Below are 15,940 nucleotides of genomic sequence, written 5' to 3'. Positions count from 1 at the left end.
AAGGAAGAGCTTAAGGCGCTAAATTTGAAAAAGGGTCCCCTGGGACTCTTATGTGCAGCTATAGTTGGTAACAATTGCAAATAGCTTTGAATATAGACCAACATTAAAAGAAAAATTCCTCACCAAGTCTAAAGAAGGCTGTTACCACAACCCAATCTCCCCCCCCCCCCCTCCCAAAGCAGCAGGGGCCTTCCTAAAAAGTTTAAGATTCCTACAAACAGGATATCTCTGCGGCAGGGACCTGAAAGGAAAAGGAAAGTTAGAAAGAATCACAGCTGGCTCTAAGGCAGCGGTTCTCAACCTGTGGGTCGCGATCCCTGGGGGAGGGGGGGGGGTGTCGAACGACCCTTTCACAGGGGTCACCTAAGACCATCGGAAAACACATATATAATTACATATTGTTTTTGTGATTAATCATTATGCTTTTTTTAAAAAATATATTTTATTGAGTTTTTACAGAGAGGAAAGGAGAGAGATAGAGTTAGAAACATCGATGAGAGAGAAACATCGACCAGCTGCCTCCTGCTCACTCCCCACTGGGGATGTGCCCGCAACCAAGGTACATGCTCTTGATCGGAATCGAACCCGGGACCTTTCAGTCCGCAGGCCAACGCTCTATCCCCTGAGCCAACCCGGTTTCGGCCATTATGCTTTAATTATGTTCAATTTGTAACAATGAAAATACATCCTGCATATCAGATATTTACATGACAATTCGTAACAGCAGCAAAATTACAGTTATGAAGTAGCAACGAAAATAATTTTATGGTTGGGGGTCACCACAACATAAGGAACTGTATTAAAGGGTCTCGGCATTAGGAAGGTTGAGAACCACTGTTGTAGATTGAAAAAACTTGTGTGATCCTCTTAGTCATTATATTTCATTGATCAAGGGCTTATGAAGGAATTAATCCCTTCCTCCCCTTCATCTTTTTTTTTTTTCTTTTTGGTTAATCCTCACCTGAGGATATTTTTCCATTGATTTTTAGAGAGTGGAAGGGAGGGGGAGACAAACACCAACGTGGAGCAAACACATCTATTGGTTGTCTCCCACACACACCCTACCAGGGCTGGAATCAAGCCTACAACCAAGGTATGTGTCCTTGACCAGAATTGAACTACTCTGCAGTCTGAAGGTCGATGCTCTATCCACTGAGCAAAACCAGCTAGGGCCCTCTTCATCCCAGATTACCATTTTTCCCAAAATGATTTCTCCATTTGAAAAATTGTATTCTTGCTCTGGCCAGTATGGTTCAGTAGTTAGAGCATTGACCTACGCACCAGAGGGTCACAGGATCAATTTCCAGTCAAGGCATGTACTTGGGTTGCAAGTTCCATTTGATTCCTGCCCTCAGTTAGGGCGCATGCAGGAGGTAACCAATTGATGTTTCTCTTTCGCCTCTCCCCTCCACACCCCCTCCCTTCCATTCTCCCTAAAAATCGATGGAAAAAATATCCTCACTCCTTGGGTGAGGTTTTTTTGTTTTTATTTGTATTCTTTTAACTTATATTAACCACAAGAAAATAAGAATGGGCTATGTATATGATAGATAGATATAGTGATTGAGAGTGGCTATCAGAAAGGATGAATTTTGAGGAAAAACCAAGACCCAACCTCACATAGCCTTCAGTATTTCTTGGAGCATTTTAGGCCCAACCAAATTTAACCAGTCCTTTAAATCCCCTTGTAGTTCATAATAATTTGAAAATAAATATTTGGCGTTTTTCATACTGCTGTTTCTCTACCCAACCATTGGAATACACCTTTAGGGGTGAGGCTGTTTAAAGAGGAAACAATAGGAGAAACTCTCTGACCTCAGTTTATACCCTCATCTGGTTCTTCATTTGTCCCTGCTGAGGAACAGAACTTGTCTTTTGTCTGTAACACAAATACATCTTCACCTCCCTCCCTTTTCATTCCCTCCCCCTCCCACCCTCTCTTCTCACTGCCTTCTGTTATGGGTCCAATCAATGATGTCATTATGTGTGCCATTCAACTGCTGTTAAACCACTTGGCTATAGGAATTTTGAAGAGCAAAGAAGCAGAATGGAATTTTTCTCTCCCCTGCCCAGGGCTCTTGAAAATGTATTCTAATTTTAACTAGGGAAGTAGGAGTCAGGTTTTTCTTTGCTCAACAACTTTTACTCTACCACTGTGCCTTAACTTTCAAGCACACACTTTTTACCTTGCTGGGTATGAAGAAAAATTGGACATGAAGTATTAGGAATAGAAATTGAACACTTTAAGAGGAAAAGCTTCAAAAATTGGGAGAAGCAAGTTGAAATTTTTTTTTTTTAAAATATATTTTATTGATTTTCTAGAGAGAGGAAGGGAGAGAGATAGAGAGTTAGAAACATCGATGAGAGAGAAACATCGATCAGCTGCCTCCTGCACATCCCCCACTGGGGATGTGCCCGCAACCCAGGCACATGCCCTTGGCCGGAATCGAACCCGGGACCTCTCAGTCCGCAGGCCGACGCTCTATCCACTGAGCCAAACCGGTTTCGGCGCAAGTTGAAATTTTTGATGCTATATTAACATTTATGGCTGGTGGTTTGCCCTGTTTACTATAAATTGGATCTTTTTAAAAAATGTTTTTATTGATGAGAGAGAGAGAGAGAGAGAGAGAGAGAGAGAGAGAGAGAGAGAGAGAGAGAGAAAGAAACATCAACGTGAGAGAGAAACATCAATTGGCTGCCTCCCATTCGCACCCCTACCAGGGTCCAATCCCACAACCTGGGCATTTACTCTGACCGGGAATCAACCAGCAACCTTTAGGTGCATTGGACAACGCTCAACTAACTGAGCTACACCAGCCAGGGCTACAAATTGGATTTTTGAGAAGTTTGTTATAGAGGGCTTATTCTTCCCTAAGTTACATAGTTGAGACCACTAGAATCTTGTACCTTTTTGATTTTTCCCTCTCTGATTTTGTTCATTTAGTTTGAACCCAAAGAATAGATAAAAAAGTCAGATAAAAAACTCACTTTTTTCTATTTCCCTGTGCAATACCCACCCTCACTAATGTCTTTGCATTCCTTCTAACATGTCAGAACTGATAACTTTGATAAAAAACAAGTTTTATGCCTTTCTCTGGTCTCCCTGTAGTCTTTGCTCCAAGAGTAAACATAGCCTGGGAAAGGAGGGGAATGCTGGGTTTTGTTGAGTCTGTTTTACTTTTAAATATCCTTCAGTTGTTTTTGGCCAACTAAGTTCTTGGGGTGGGATTATTCTTCACGTGTCGGGTTGTTGTTTTTTTGTGCTGTTTTTTTTTAAAGTACTCTTCAGTATATAAGATGAATAATTTAAAAAATCCACCTGTCAATCATATTACATATGATTGGTTGTCGAGTTGTATGTCTAATTTGGGGGTGATCAGTAGCTGGCCTGGCTTTTCTAAGCAGAATAATATCTGCCTGATCACTCGTAGATATTCTTGGCTACAGTGAAATGTGAACTATCTGAATCCACGTCTGTCCATCCTTCGAAATCTGCATGGGAGAAGAAATTTGGGCTTTTTTTTCTTTTCTTTTTAAAAAAATCTGTGTGTGTATGTGTTGTTATTTTTGCTGGGAGGGGGGAATTTTGGTGTTCAAAGGGCTCCTCATGATGTGAGAGGTGTACCAGTACAGGAATGTTTAAGATTTATTTCAATACTTGATTAATACTGTTCTTTGGGCTGACACTGATTGGGAGAGGTAATATTTTATTTTTAGGGGTCAGTTCATTTCAGGTTTAATAATTACATGATAATTCATTTTTCTTAATATACTCACCAAAATAGCAAAGTTGCTTTTCATGCTTGATAGCCAAAGTTGGTCAGAAAAAATTCAGTATTTTGGAGATGGAGATGGGGATGAGACAGGGTATCAGATTGGGAGATTTTATAGGGGGATATTTGGTGGTGGGTGATGTTTGCAAACTAGCAAAGAGCCTCTTTTAAATAAAATCTGAGATCTTATTAAGATCTAGAAAATGTTAACTTTTTTCCTCCCCTCCTGTACCTTTGCTTTTTCCCCACATTTTCAAAAATTAGTATTTTAACCAAATCTACCTTCTCATCCCTACAGCAGATTCTTAGGACAAAAATAGAAATGTACTTTCAGATTGTTCCACATTTGGAGTTTGTATCAATATTGAATCTTTTTAAGTCCCTAGCAGTGAATGTGTGTTATTGAGATTGTTTGAAATGCTCAGTGTCTGGATTTTAGGAAGTATTTATTGAGGGAGGAGTTTATTAAGTTATAGAGTAGAGGGATGCAGTTATATATAGAATTTTCACTATTATGCTCATGCCTAGATATGAAATGGTTGAGGAAAGAAAACTGGAAATGAACAGAACTATATATAAGATGAGAGGCCTTACATGATGGCCCTCTTTAGCACTCTAAATGACAAGCGAAACGCATGGTCCTTAACATTTACCTGTTCTCCACTTTATTGACATTCTCTCTTTTAACTCCGTATCAGTTCTGTAGGAAAAAATACCTTTGTGCGCATCAACATAATTGCCTATCTTTTTTCTCCACATACCTGAGCTGTTCCCTGAACTTGTTTTGGCATGTTCTTCCTTTACTGAACTCCTCTGGTTTAAAAGTGTCTTTCTGTTTCTCTATTTGAATTCTAAGAAGGCAGCAAGACAGGTGTGTGTTAAGAAAGAATGCACGAGTCCGAAAGGGGTAAAGAATTATGAATTTATAAGGTCATCTGGAAAACCAAATGGGCTGAGCTTCGGCGACCCTACCAGTGCGTGCAGTGGTTCTCAACCTTCCTAATGCCGCGACCCTTTAATACAGTTCCTCATGTTGTGGTGACCCCCGATCATAAAATTATTTTCTTTGCTACTTCATAACTGTAATTTTGCTACTGTTATGAATTGTAATGTAAATATCTGATATGCAGGATGTATTTTCACTGTTTGCGACCCACAGGTTGAAAACCTCTGCACTAAATGAAACTTCAATTTCTAGACTCGAAAAAAACAGTGAAGATACTAAAACTATTAAAAAGGCCCAACTTCTCATTATTGATGAATGCACCATGGAATCCAGTCATGCTATAAACGCCATAGACAAATTACTAAGAGAAATTTGAATGTTGCATTTGGTGGGGAAGTTCTCCTTCTTGGAGGGGATTTTCGACAATGTCTCAGTATTGTACCACATGCTATGCGATCGGACATAGTACAAACGAGTTTAAAGTACTGCAATGTTTGGGGATGTTTCACAAAGTTGTCTCTTACAACAAATATGAGATCAGAGGATACTGCTTATAGTGAATGGTTAGTAAAACTTGGAAATGGCGAGAAGAACCTGGCTGGAGAACCTATCGAGAGAACATGGCAAGAGAACCTGGACAGAACCTGGCTGGAGATCCTGGATAGAACCAGGGGAGAGAACTCAACCATGCTGATCAACTGAATGCTGCCTCCTTGTCATTCCTTCTTCGCCGACTCCGTCCACACCTTTGGAACCCCTGGACCTGCTGGGGTTGGACCCCAACAGTAAGCCAAAGAAAATTACTCAATACATAATGCCACACATAAAAAAAACCCAAAAAACAAAACAACAAAAAAAACTTGGAGATGGCAAACTTGATAGCAGTTTTCATTTAGGAATGGATATTATTGAAATCCCCTGTGAAATGATTTGTAATGGATCTATTATTGAAGCTACCTTTAGAAATACTATATCTATAGATAATACAAAAATATATCTAAACGTGCAATTCTTTGTCCAAAAAATGAGCATGTTCAAACAGTAAATGAAGAAATTTTAGATATACTCGATGGAGATTTTCACACATATTTGAGTGATGATTCCATTGATTCTACAAATGATGCTGAAAAGGAAAATTTTCGCATTGAATTTCTTAACAGTATTACTCCTTTGGGAATGCTGTGTCATAAATTAAAATTGAAAGTGGGTGCAATCATCATGCTATTGAGAAATCTCAATAGCATTACAAAGACCTCAAGCACGGGGTCTTTGTAATGGTACCAGATTTATTATCAAAAGATTACGACCTAACATTATCGAAACTTAAGTATTAACAGGATCTGTAGAGGAAGAGGTTGTTCTGATTCCAAGAACTGATTTGTCCCCATCTGACACTGGGATCCCATTTAAATTGATTCGACGACAGCTTCCTGTGACGCCAGCATTTGTGATGACTATTAATAAATCACAAGGACAAACTCTAGACAGAGTAGGTATATTCCTACGTGAACCCGTTTTCGCACATGGTCAGTTATATGTTGCTTTCTATCGAGTTCGAAGAGCATGTGACATTAAAGTTAAAGTTCTAAATACTTCATCACAAGGGAAATTAGTCAAGCACTCTGAAAAGTTTTCACTCTATTTTTTTTTAAAATATATATTTTATTGATTTTTTACAGAGAGGAAGGGAGAGGGATAGAGAATTAGAAACATCAATGAGAGAGAAACATCGATCAGCTGCCTCCTGCACACTCCCTACTGGGTATGTGCCCGCAACTAAGGTACATGCCCTTTACCTGAATCGAACTTGGGACCCTTGAGTCCACAGGCCGACGTTCTATCCATTGAGCTAAACCAGTTAGGGCAAAGGTTTTCACTCTTAATGTGGTGTACAGGGAGATATCAGAATAAGTTTAATCACTTTATCAGTCATTGTTTGCATCACTGTTGTTTTTATATCATGCTTTTGTTGTTTTCATATCGTTTTTATATCATGCCTCTGTTGTTGTTATATCCTTTTGTTACTGTTTATTTAATAAATTTATATATTATTTTCATATACATTTTACTAATTTCCTTTCATCTCTCACACTTTATCATAGAGAAAGGGCAAGTAGCAATATTACAATATTTCCGCTAATTAATTCCCTTTTAATGTGCACGAATTTCGTGCATTGGGCTACTAGTCTAGATATAATCAAATAGGCCTTCTAAAAGAGAGTGAATGGAGACCAGACTGCCATTGGTTAGCCACTGGGATTCGAATACTAGAAGACAGTGCCCTCCTGTGCTTGGAAATGACTCATTGTCCCAGCTTCCTCTGATATCTCAACACATTTTAGTGACAAGCTCATCAAAAACAAGGCAGTGGTTAGAGCATTGGCCCACAGACTGAAGAGTCTCAAGTTTGATTCTAGTCAAAGGCAGGTATCTCAGTTGCAGGCACAATCTCTGGCCTCCGGTTGGGGCTGGTGCAGGAGGCAACCAATCAGTGTGTGTGTGCATCTCTCTCTCCCCCTCCCTATCACACTCTCTCTCTTTCAAAAAAAAAAAAAAAAAAAAGTCAATGGAAAAAATATCCTTGGGTGCGGATTAACAAAACACAAGGTAGGTCTAATTTCTCTCTCACTCTGAAGTGGTTTATTCCCAACCAATGGGTGAGTTAAAATATGTAATTACTAGAGGCCCAATGCAGGAAATTTGTGCAAGAGTAGGCCTTTGTAGTGAGGCAGCTGCCTAGATCCCTCCCTCACAGCTGTGGCGGCTGCAGCCCTGGCTTAGTCCCAGAAGGATGTCCAGTCTAATTAGCATATTACCCTTTTATTATTATAGAAGATATGAAAGGCTCAAAAAAGTAATCACTGCAGCCACCTAAGAATTTTCTAGCTCCCAGCCTCATCAATAAGAAGTGGTCAGTGGAGGGATAGTTTGTTTTCAACCTTTATATTCTGACACTGTGTAACTTAACACAACATTAACAGGGAAGAAACTGGCAGAAATCACAAATCTGAGGAAAGCAGCCTTCAGAGTTTATAAGCCTTAAGATAAATCATTAGCATAGTTACCTGAGAGCTATAAGTAGGGAAAACCCAGTTAATATTCTAGTAGAGAAGTAAGGAAAATGTATTAAGATTAATAGGGATACAAGAAGTTTATATTTTCTTTTTTTTTTTTTTTTTATATATTTTATTGATTTTTCACAGAGAGGAAGGGAGAGAGATAGAGAGTCAGAAACATCGATGAGAGAGAACCATCGATCAGCCGCCTCCTGCACATCTCCCACTGGGGATGTGCCCGCAACCCAGGTACATGCCCTTGACCGGAATCGAACCCGGGACCTCTCAGTCCGCAGGCCGACGCTCCATCCACTGAGCCAAACCGGTTTCGGCAGAAGTTTATATTTTCTAATACCATTAATGAATAAGAAGCAGCAGCCCAGCTGGTACGGCTCAGTGGATTGAGCGTCTTCCCATGCAGGGAGGTCACCGGTTCAATTCCCGGTCAGGGCACATGTCCAGGTTTCTGCCCAATCCAGGTCGGGGGCATGCAGGAGGCAGCTGATCGATGTTTCTCTCTCATCGCTCTAATGGATGCAGCAACACATGCTTTTCTACTTAGTGCCTGGGCTTTTTTTTTTTTTTTTTTAAATATATTTTTATTGATTTCAGAGAGGAAGGGAGAGAGAGAGGGATAGAAACATCCATGAGAAGAATCACTGATCAGCTGCCTCCTGCACACCCCCCACTGGGGATCAAGCCCGCAACCAGGGCACGTACCCTTGACCGGAATCGAACCTGGGACCCTTCAGTCCACAGGCCGACACTCTATCCACTGAGCCAAACCAGCCAGGGCTGGGCTTTTTTTTTTTAAAGATACTAACCCAGCTGGATTTCCTGTAAGACCTAGACCTAAAGTATCAAGTTTACTTTCCCAAATGTGCTAATAACAAAACAACTCAAATCAGCTACTTCAGTTAACACTATAACTCTAGGCCCAGACTTAAGTTTTTACCAAAACTGATGTCCTATGACATCATCCTTGATACACAAGGTAGGGCAAAAGTAGGTCTACAGTTGTCCGCATGGAAAATGATTATAAATAATAATACAAGAATAAACTCTGTGTTTCGAATACAATTGTAAACCTACTTCTGTCCCACCCTATACTAGGTGTATTGGTTAATAATGCGGATTTTTTTCAATAGATGGAGTTACACAAATTGCTATATATGCAATTTGATATGTATGCTATTTTGTTGTATAGATAGCAAGCTTCAAAACTTCATGTCAAATTTTCTGAAGGTGTTAACATAACAGATATTTTCATGCTTAAAAATGTCGAATTTCGTGCCAAAAAAAGAGCATGTGCGGGAAGTTTTAATTCATTACTTTATTTTGAAGAAACGTGCTACTGAATACTTCGGGAAGCTTATGGTGAACATGTTCCATCTCAAGATACTTGTGAACGCAAGTTTAAACGCTTTAAAAGGGATGATTTCGATGTGAAAGACAAAGAACATCGAGGTCAACTGAAAAAGTTTGAAGACCAACAATTACAAGCATTACTGGATGAAGATGCGTGTAAAACTCAAAAACAACTTGCAGAAAGATTAAACATTGCTCAGCAAACAATTTCCGATCGTTTACAAGCAATGGGAAAGATTTTAAGGGAAGGAAGACGGGTGCCACATCAACTGAACAAAAGACAAATGGAAAACTGAAAAGTCATCAGTAAAATGTTGCTTCAACGGCACGAAAGTCTTTTTTGCATCGAATTGTGACTGGCGATGAAAAGTGGATTTATTTTGAGAATCCCAAACGCACAAAATCATGGGTTGATCCAGGTTAACCATCAACATTGACTGCAAGGCCAAATCGCTTCAGAAAGAAGACAATGCTCTGTGTTTGGTAGGATCAGGAAGGTGTGGTGTACTATGAGCTTCTAAAACCAGGTGAAACCGTTAATACTAATCGCTACTGACAACAAATAATCAATTTGAACCATGCTTTAATCGTAAAATGACCAGAATTGGCCAGAAGACACGGCAAAGTAATTTTGTTTCATGATGACACACCATCACACACTTCAAAACCAGTTAAAGACACATTAAAAGATCTTGCCTGCAAGTATTAACCCACACACTGTATTCACCAGACCTTGCTCCTTCAGATTACCACTTGTTCCGATCGATGACACATGCACTTTCTGAGCAGCACTTCAAAACATATGAAGAAGTGGAAAATTGGGTCTCTGAATGGTTTGCCTCAAAACAAGAAAAGTTCTATTGGGACGGTATCCACAAGTTGCCTGAAAGATGGGGAAAATGTGTAGATAGCGATGGACATTACATTGAATAAAGCATTTTTGATGTTTCTCTTGAAATTATCGTGTTTCCTTTGATTACAAAATCTGCCATTACTAACTGGTACACCTAGTATATCAACTGATCTGGCTTCCCACCTATTCCTTCTATCCATCTCTCATTCCTTTCAGAGATGAGTTTCTTATGTGGCAGGCAATTGCTGTCCTTCACCAATAGAACTAACCCAAACACTATTTTTCTTGGGAGGCATGACAAAGTGACAGAAAACAACAAAACAACCAGTAGAGCACAAGACTAAAAACCTAGCTGGTGATCAATCAGAACCAATCAGGCAGAGGTTATTTATCTGGGTTCTGTTTTGTTTGAAGGGTGGGAGGTTTCTAAGCCACAGTCACCATGAGACTTATATGAGAAAAGGCATGCCATTCTAGCCTCAAATAGCCCAAAGAGTTGGAGGGACAATTTACAACCTCCTGTGTAAAAAATGTCTATAAATGCCAGTGCCATTCTTTGCCCTGTCACTTCCCATTATCCTAAACCAACAGGATTCTATTCACTGAGACTTAAGCTAGAAACATGAATGGACAGGCCTTTCTTGGGCAGGCAAAAGAGGTTTTGTGCATAGTATACTAATGGAATATATGAACAGTTATACAAAAGTCAGCCTAGGAAGAATAGCTGAGATTCAGTGCCCTCAATTTTATAATATGGTCAAGCTATAAATCTAAAATATGATCAGATTATGACAGTTAAAAAAGAAATCAGCCATTAATACTATTAATCCATGGTTCACTTCCTCTCACACACTTTCCCTCTTTATCATATATAATAAATATATACTTATTATATATGCAGCAAAATCTACTGAAGAGAAATAAGCAAGCAATTGGAGTCTTAACCTGGATCAAGTAAACACAAACCCTGTGCAATGGAGATGACAGGAGGTGGGTTTCTCATTGTACTTTTTAGGATATTAGGATGAAGAAGAGGCATCTCCACACCATCTCCTAACTTACCAGTATTGGCATCATCTCTACATGAATGAGATCTGTGCCTAAAGAACCGTAAAACTTAAAGCAGGTGTCTAAATTACGTAGGAGGATGTTATACTAGAATCCAGGACCCCAAAATAAGGTGGACAGAATGCTGATCTGGCTGTTCCATAAAAATAAACCTAATCATGTCACTACCTTGGCCAACCAACCAAATACTAGGTAGAAAATCAGCTCTGGTGATAAAGAACAGTTATACATAAGACTGAAACAGGCAATTGTCACTGAGAATATATCCAGTTTGCAATTTCAGGCTTTGGATATAGGACACTAGGTTCTAGGAAACAAGTTACTTGCAGCTAATCAATGATCCTCTCTCATCATTGATATTTCTAACTCTCTCTCTGAAGTCAATAAAAATATATTTAAAAAATAATTAAAAATTGCCGAAACCGGTTTGGCTCAGTGGATAGAGCGTCAGCCTGCGGACTGAGAGGTCCCGGGTTCGATTCCGGTCAAGGGCATGTACCTGGGTTGCGGGCACATCCCTGGTGGGGGATGTGCAGGAGGCAGCTGATCGATGTTTCTCTCTCATCGATGTTTCTAACTCTATCTCTCTCCCTTCCTCTCTGTGAAAAATCAATAAAAATATATTTTAAAATAAATAAATAAATAATTAAAAATGAAACTGTTTATATTCTACAAGTACCGAAAAATTCTGGGCTACAAAAACAGGAATTCAATTTATGTGGTCTGATAAAGGAGTTCTATGCTACTTCCAAGTATAAAAGCTGTGTGGGAGACATAAACTAGGCTTGAGTAGTTTAATACACATGTGGCTATTCAATTAAAAATTCAGTTCCTCAGTTACACTAGCTACATTTCAAGTGGTCACTAACCACATATTGCTAATCATTACTATATTAGATAACAGGTTATTAAATAGAACAATATTCTATAGACTATTTCTATCACCACAAAAAGTTCTACTGGGCAGTAGCAGTCTAGACAGCAAAATATCAACATTTCCTAGGTCATTTTAGTGGTTTATGAGGAAAATTAGAGCAAACTGTTAAAATGAGGATGACTATGAAAACCAGGATTTATGATCAATGTATATGGAACTTATACTCAAAGAAGACATCTAAAAAAGTTACAAACCTCCAAGCAAAGTGGTATCTGGGAAAAATCATATACTCTAGTACAGTGCTATTCAAAATGTGATCTGCCTCCTGGTGCTGGTCCCCAAACTGTTTGTTACCACTCTGCAGTTAAATCCAGAAATTGGGAGTGTTTAGAAACTTCTAGAGTAATTTAACATTGCTGTGACATTTTAATTTTATTGTATTTTACAAAAGTACCACTCTGCAATAAACTAGAAATTTAAAAAAGCTAGTCTTTGCCTGGGCTGGTAGTTTAGTGGTTGGAACACCACCCCACACACAAAAGGGTTGAGGTTTTGATTCCTGGTCAAGGAAAAAAAAATGGCTAGTTTGCCACAGAACTTGAGAGAAATACTACTCTAGAACATATGTGTGACAATGAATGTGCTTAGAGAACAGAGCTCATATAGTCAGAGTTCTGCCAATTACCATTATCCTATCTAATAAAAGAGAAACATGGTAATTAGCGTACATCCGCTACCCTTCCCATTGGCTAATCAGGGCGATATGCAAATTAATTGCCAGCCAAGATGGCGGCCGGCAGCCAGGCAGCTTGAAACTAACATGAGGCTTGCTTGCTTCAGTGACGAAGGAAACCAACGTTCCCCGCCTGCCTTGCCGGCCTCTGAGCTTGCAGTTTGAAACATAGTTACAAATATAGAAGCTAAACAAAACCCCAGAAACCTGCTTTCAGCAGCCGGGATCTCAGAGCTGGAGTTGATACAGTGTTTCGATTAGAGAACACAAACAAACCAGATACCTGCTTTCAGCAGCAGAGGCCTCAGAGCTGGAGTCAGAGCTAAAGCTGGCCCAGAATAAGAAAAAAAGAAAAAAAGGAGCAGTTGGGAGCTTCAGTACCCGCCAGCCTGAAAACAACCCTCAGCCCCTCACCCAGACTGGCCAGGCACCCCAGTGGGGGTCCCCCACCCTGAAGGGTGTGTGACCAGCTGCAAATAGCCATCATCCCCTCACCCAGGCTGGCCAGGCACCCCAGTGGGGACCCACACCCTGAAGGGTGTGTGACCAGCTGCAAACAGCCCTCAGTCCCTCACCCAGGCTGGCCAGGCACCCCAGTGGGGACCCCCACCCTGATCCAGGACACCCTACAGGGCACACCAGCCGGCCCCCACCGGTGCACCAGACCTCTATCCTATATAGTAAAAGGGTAATATGCCTCCCAGCACCAGGATCAGCGGACCCGCTAAGCCTCCTGGCACCGGGATCAGCGTGTCAGGGGGCAGCGCCCAAACCCCCTGATCGCCCTGCGGCTCTGTGTGTGACAGGGGGCGGGGCCACAACCTCCCTATCTGCCCTGCTCTGTTCCTGACAGGGGAAGGCACCCCAAACCCCTGATCAGCCCTGCTCTGTGCCTGATAGGGAGGAGCTCCCCAACCCCCTGATCGCCCTGTGGCTCTGTGTGTGACAGGGTGCGGCGCCCCAACCCCCCCCCAAGGGCCCTGCTCTGTGTGACAGTGGGCGGCGCCCCAGCCCCCTGATTGGCCCTGCTCTGTGCCTGATAGGGAGGAGCTCCCCAACCCCCTGATCGCCCTGCAGCTCTGTGTGTGACAGCGTGTGGCGCCCCAACCCCCTGATCAGCCCTGCTCTGTGTGTGACAGGGTGCGGCGCCCCAACCCCCCCCCCCCCAACGGGCTCTGTTCTGTGTGTGATGGGGTAGAGCCATAACCCCCCCATCGGCCCTGCCCTGAGTGTGACAGTGGCAGCGCCCCAACCCCCTGATCGGCCCTGCTCTGTGTGTGACAGGGGGCGGTGCCCCAACTCCCTATTGGCCCTACTCTGTGAGTGACAGGGGGGAGCTCCCCAACCCCCTGATGGGCCCTGCTCTGTGAGTGACAGGGGGCAGTGCCCCAACCCCCTGATTGGCCCTGCTCTGTGCGTGACAGGGGGTGGCGCCACAACCTCCCCAAGTGATCCTACCCTGAGTGTGACAGGGGGTGGCATCGCAACGTCCTGATCTGCCCTGCTCTGTGCATGACAAGGGGCGGCGCCCCAACTCCCCAATCGGCCCTGCTCTGAGCCCGACCAGGGGCTGCACCTAGGGATTGGGCCTGCCCTCTGCCACCCGGGAGCAGGCCTAAGCCAGCAGGTCGTTATCTCCCGAGGGGTCCCAGATTGCGAGAGGGCACAGGCCGGGCTGAGGGACCCCCCTCCCCCGCAAGTGCACAAATTTTTGTGCCCCAGGTCTCTAGTCCTATATAATAAAAGGGTAATATGCAAATTGACCCAAACAGCAGAAAGACTGGGAATGACTGGTCACTATGACACACATTTACCACCAGGGGGCAGAAGCTCAATGCAGGAGCTTCCCCCTGGTGGTCAGTGCACTCCCACAGGGGGAGCTCTGCTCAGCCACAAGCCAGGCTGCTGGCTGCCAGCACAGCAGAGGGAGGGGGAGGGGGAGGAGGGAGAGGGGGAGGGGGAGGAGGAGGAAAGAGACGAAACATCAATGTGGGAGAGATACATCGATTGGTTGCCTGGTTGCCTCCTGCATATGCCCCAACCAGGCAGGGGATTGAACCTGCAACCCAGGTACATGCCCTTGACTGGGAATTGAACCAGCAACCCTTCAGTGAATGGGCTGGCGCTCTAACCATTGAGATACTGGCCAGGGCATTACTCCCATTTTTATAGATGAGGATCAAATAAGTTTAATATTTTGCTCAAAGTCACAAAATCAACTAAGGTATCTCCTTCATGTTCTACTCATGGACTGGCAAAATCAGGTCAAATATGGAGAAAGATTATAGGGAAAGGAAAAGAAAAGCTGATGTCCCTGAATTGAAACACTATCAAAATAACTCAGGTGGCCTGGCCAGTGTGGCTCAGTGATTGAGTGTTGACCTATGAACCAGGAGGTCACAGTTCAATTCTGGGTCAGGGCACATGCCTGGGTTGCAGGCTTGATCCCCAGTAAGGGGCACGCAGGAGGCAGAGCCAATCAAGAATTCTCTCTCATGATTGATGTTTCTATCTCTCTCCCCCTCTCCCTTCCTCTCGGAAATCAATAAAACACACACACACACACACACACACACACACACACACAAAACAACTCAGGCAGACAGTGTATGTGAGGGACAAATTCCTCTCAGGAATGTGTCCATGTGAGCCGAGTAGTAGGAGGTACAATGTTCAATTTAATTCATTTTGATGGAACATACGAACATACATAATTCCTTAGAAGAGTGAAGTTATTGCTGAGATTCTCAGACACCTAACCGTCATATACGAAAGGAGATAGATGAGATCCAGGGCCACACATCCAAAGCATCCTTTCCCTTGGCCATCTAGCAAAACACAAATGACTTTGGGTTTATAATAATTCTTCCCAATTAAGCTGCACGTGGTTTAAGAATCACATACTCTGCCTTTCTCTCGACTCCCAAATTGTAAAAATTTCACACAAACCAGCAAATACTCCTATTGAACACCTATGGTTTCAGCATCAAACTGAGCACAGAGCTGATGTTGTATTTCTGGTAAACACAAAAGGAAGGGAAGATGAAACATAGCTGTAAGCAAGATTATGAGTCGTTCTCCCCCACTCCTCCCACTGCAGGTACAAGTGTTTACTTCTTAGTGTTCAGTTTTTTTCCTGAGCAAAAATATAACCAGTAACCAGTCAGGTCAATTTTTTCCTATGAATTTCCAAAGAGCTCAATATTTCCATGCTCAAATGGGAAATAATAATTTAAAAAAATTTTTTTTTCGACAACCAAGAGAAA

The 15,940-nt window shown here is 42.2% G+C and overlaps 1 protein-coding gene across 4 annotated transcripts in view; it reads right to left on the bottom strand.

Moving 5' to 3' along the window:
* LOC118651443 (SAP domain containing ribonucleoprotein) overlaps positions 1-15,940 on the bottom strand; it is a 64,220-nt gene that overhangs the window by 16,905 nt on the left and 31,375 nt on the right. Inside the window, exon 10 of one of the 4 annotated variants that reach the window (XM_036300614.1) lies at positions 15,385-15,502. The exons of 2 other annotated variants lie outside the window; for them this stretch is intronic. In XM_036300614.1, coding sequence (XP_036156507.1) covers positions 15,437-15,502 — 66 coding nt within the window. In that variant the 3' untranslated portion in view covers positions 15,385-15,436. Of the gene's footprint in view, positions 1-15,384; positions 15,503-15,625; positions 15,692-15,940 lie in introns of those variants that run through there. One more of the 4 variants, XM_036300616.1, reaches the window with a different exon arrangement.

Source organism: Myotis myotis, unplaced genomic scaffold, assembly GCF_014108235.1.
Source record: "Myotis myotis isolate mMyoMyo1 unplaced genomic scaffold, mMyoMyo1.p scaffold_m19_p_3, whole genome shotgun sequence".
NCBI classification, from domain to species: domain Eukaryota; kingdom Metazoa; phylum Chordata; class Mammalia; order Chiroptera; family Vespertilionidae; genus Myotis; species Myotis myotis.
The sequence above is the reverse complement of the archived record's forward strand: the minus strand, read 5'-3'. Positions and strand labels throughout refer to the sequence as shown.